The 2481-nt window shown below is 66.0% G+C and overlaps 1 protein-coding gene across 1 annotated transcript in view; it reads right to left on the bottom strand.

Moving 5' to 3' along the window:
• LOC104127959 (phospholipid transfer protein) overlaps positions 1 to 2481 on the bottom strand; it is a 10095-nt gene that overhangs the window by 1117 nt on the left and 6497 nt on the right. Inside the window, 10 exon segments of the mRNA XM_009640673.2 lie at positions 25 to 186; positions 288 to 347; positions 515 to 691; positions 830 to 921; positions 1008 to 1071; positions 1205 to 1268; positions 1463 to 1618; positions 1783 to 1911; positions 1993 to 2092; positions 2294 to 2418. Coding sequence (XP_009638968.2) covers positions 25 to 186; positions 288 to 347; positions 515 to 691; positions 830 to 921; positions 1008 to 1071; positions 1205 to 1268; positions 1463 to 1618; positions 1783 to 1911; positions 1993 to 2092; positions 2294 to 2411 — 1122 coding nt within the window. The 5' untranslated portion in view covers positions 2412 to 2418.

Below are 2481 nucleotides of genomic sequence, written 5' to 3'. Positions count from 1 at the left end.
CCCCCGGGCCAGCCCCCCGCTCACCATGGCCATGCTGGAGAGCTGGACAGCGGGGCGGCCCGGGGGCACCAGCGAGATGTTGAGGAAGGCAGAGACGGAGACAGAGGTGCCTGAGGGGTTGATGATGCAGCGTGGGGGAGCCGACACCTGCAGCACCAGCCGCAGGGGAGCATCCACAGCGGGGCTCTGGGGAGGGCAGGTCAGCCAGAGGCACAGAGCTGGGCAGGGCTGTGCTCTGCCCCAGGGGCTCCCCTCTGCCGCCTGCCCCGGCTGGCTGCTCCTCTCACCAGCATGAAGATGGTCCCAAAGAAGGTGGCTCTCAGCAAAACCTCCAGGTCCTTGGGCACCTGCAGGGAAGACAAACCTCCGTGGGTAAGCGAGCAGTTGCTGTTGATCCCAGCAGAGCTGCTCCCTGGCTGGCACCTCCGCTGCTCGGCGGGCAGAGCCCAGCCCTCCCTCCTGCCTGGCGGCAGGCCCCTGCCTGCGCACAGCCGGGCGGCCCGGCGCTGCTTACCTTCTCCCCCTCGAGCTCTATGGCCAGCACACCCGCCTGGAAGTACGCGTGCATGGCCGAGTCAAAGAAGTACTCAGAGAAGGCGACATAGACCATGCGCTCGGTCTCCTTGATCACCGGCTCCACCGCATGGTTCTCCAGCTCCTGATTCTCTCTTGCACGGGGGAAGAACATGCCCTGGGCCAAGAACGGGAGATGTTTCTGCAGCTGTAGCACAGCCCACCCTGCTCGCTCCATGGTGCCCAGGGTGCAGGCTGGCACAGCCACTCCCACGGGGACTGTGAGAGGGTCGGCGGGGCAGGATCCAGCGATCACCTTGAAGTCTAGGTCGAGGGTGTCCGTGGAGACGGACGGATCCCGCAGGAGGGAGTAGTCGATCCCGATGTGCTCATCCACATCGTTCCTCACTGCCAGGGAAGATGTGCCGTCATGCCCAGCTCTGCCCTCCCCACGGCGAGTGGGGCATGGCCCCTTCCCCCAGGGCAACGCTCACCCGGCACAGTGTCCAGCACGGAGTTCAGCAGCACCAGGCTGGCGTGCTCCAGGGACGGGCAGATCTGAAAGGCAAGGGACTGGGTTCAGAGGGGAATCGCTCCAGGCGTGGATGAGGACCCAGACCCTCCTCCTGCTGCGGGGCAGGGCAAGGCCAGGCTCCCCGGGGCTCCATCGCCTGTCCCCACTCAGCTGTACCTGCTGGCTGAGGAGGAAGCGCATCCCTGTGACGATGAAGGTGCTCAGGAACTCGTAGACCTTTCTGCAGGACACAACAGCAGCTCTGTGGCTGGCTGCCTTCCCCTGCGGCTCCAGCCCTGCCCCGCCAGCCCCATGCAGGCGCACAGCTTGGGCTGGGGAAGTCCCGAGGGTGCAGGAAGGGCGGCCAGGGAGCCGAGCGCAGGCGGGGCTGGCCCGGTGAAGGGATAGGGCTGCTGCCGTGCGGTTTGGGTGTACCTGAGCGTGCCAGAGAAGCCTGCGTGCATTCTGGCAATGGAGGCGTTGCAGGTGATGTTAGAGATCTTCAGGCGCCCAGCCTTGTCCTTGGCCAGCTGCAGCACTGTGTGGATGTGAACGCCATCCGCAGAGGCGTTGATGGACCCGATGTCATAGCTGGAAGCGAGGACAGCAGATGAGAGGAGCACACAGCTCCTGCCAGCTGCAGGGCAGGGCAGCGAGGCACCCGTGGCACCCAGCGGGCATGGCCAAGCAGCGGCTGTGGCCCAGCTGTGGGGCAAGGCTGGAGCCTAGGGCGGCAGGAGGGGGAGGTAGCTCACAAGAACCAGTAGAGCAGCTGCCTCCGGAAGCGCAGGCTGATGGAGGCATTGTTGATGTTGAAGACGAGGTGCTGCTGAGGCTGGAAGTACAGGTCAGATAATGCCAGCTGCAGGTCCATCACCTTGACCCTGCAGAGAAGGGGACAGAGGTGGTCAGACAGACAAGACGGATGCAGGGAGCCGCATGTGCGGGGAGTGGGCAGCACTCACTGGCTGATGTTGTAGTGGAACTGCCCCTCCTTTCCGTGCAGGTCCGACACCGTGATGTTCTGCAGCTCCTGCTCCACGAAGCGCAGCCCCTCCTGCTTCACTGCAAAGCAAAGTGAGCCTGGGCTGGCTACAGCCGGGCTGTGCCGCCCTCCCGGCAGCATCGCCCCCCGGCCCCCCCCCCGGCTCCTCTCCAGCCACCCCACGTGTGGGCAGAGCCTTACCCAGGTGCAGACCCTAGGAGCAGTGTCCCAACCCGCCTCTTACCGAGGCCCCGGGAGCAGGGTCCCGTCCGGCCCCTTACCCAGGTCCAGCCCCTTGGAGGTGATCCGGATCTTGCAGCCAGGTGGGCTGTGCGAGGCCGTGACCAGCCAGGGCAGGAGGAGGAGGAGGAGGAGGCGGCGGCAGCTGCCGGCAGCCATCTCGCACCTGGAAGCAGAGAGCAGGGTCAGCAGGGGCTGGCCCCAGGGGGCACACGGGGGACACCCGGCC

Source organism: Egretta garzetta, unplaced genomic scaffold (genome assembly GCF_000687185.1).
Source record: "Egretta garzetta isolate BGI_Z169 unplaced genomic scaffold, ASM68718v1 scaffold356, whole genome shotgun sequence".
NCBI lineage: Eukaryota > Metazoa > Chordata > Aves > Pelecaniformes > Ardeidae > Egretta > Egretta garzetta.
Note: the sequence above shows the minus strand (reverse complement) of the source record. Positions and strands in the feature narration are given on the sequence as shown.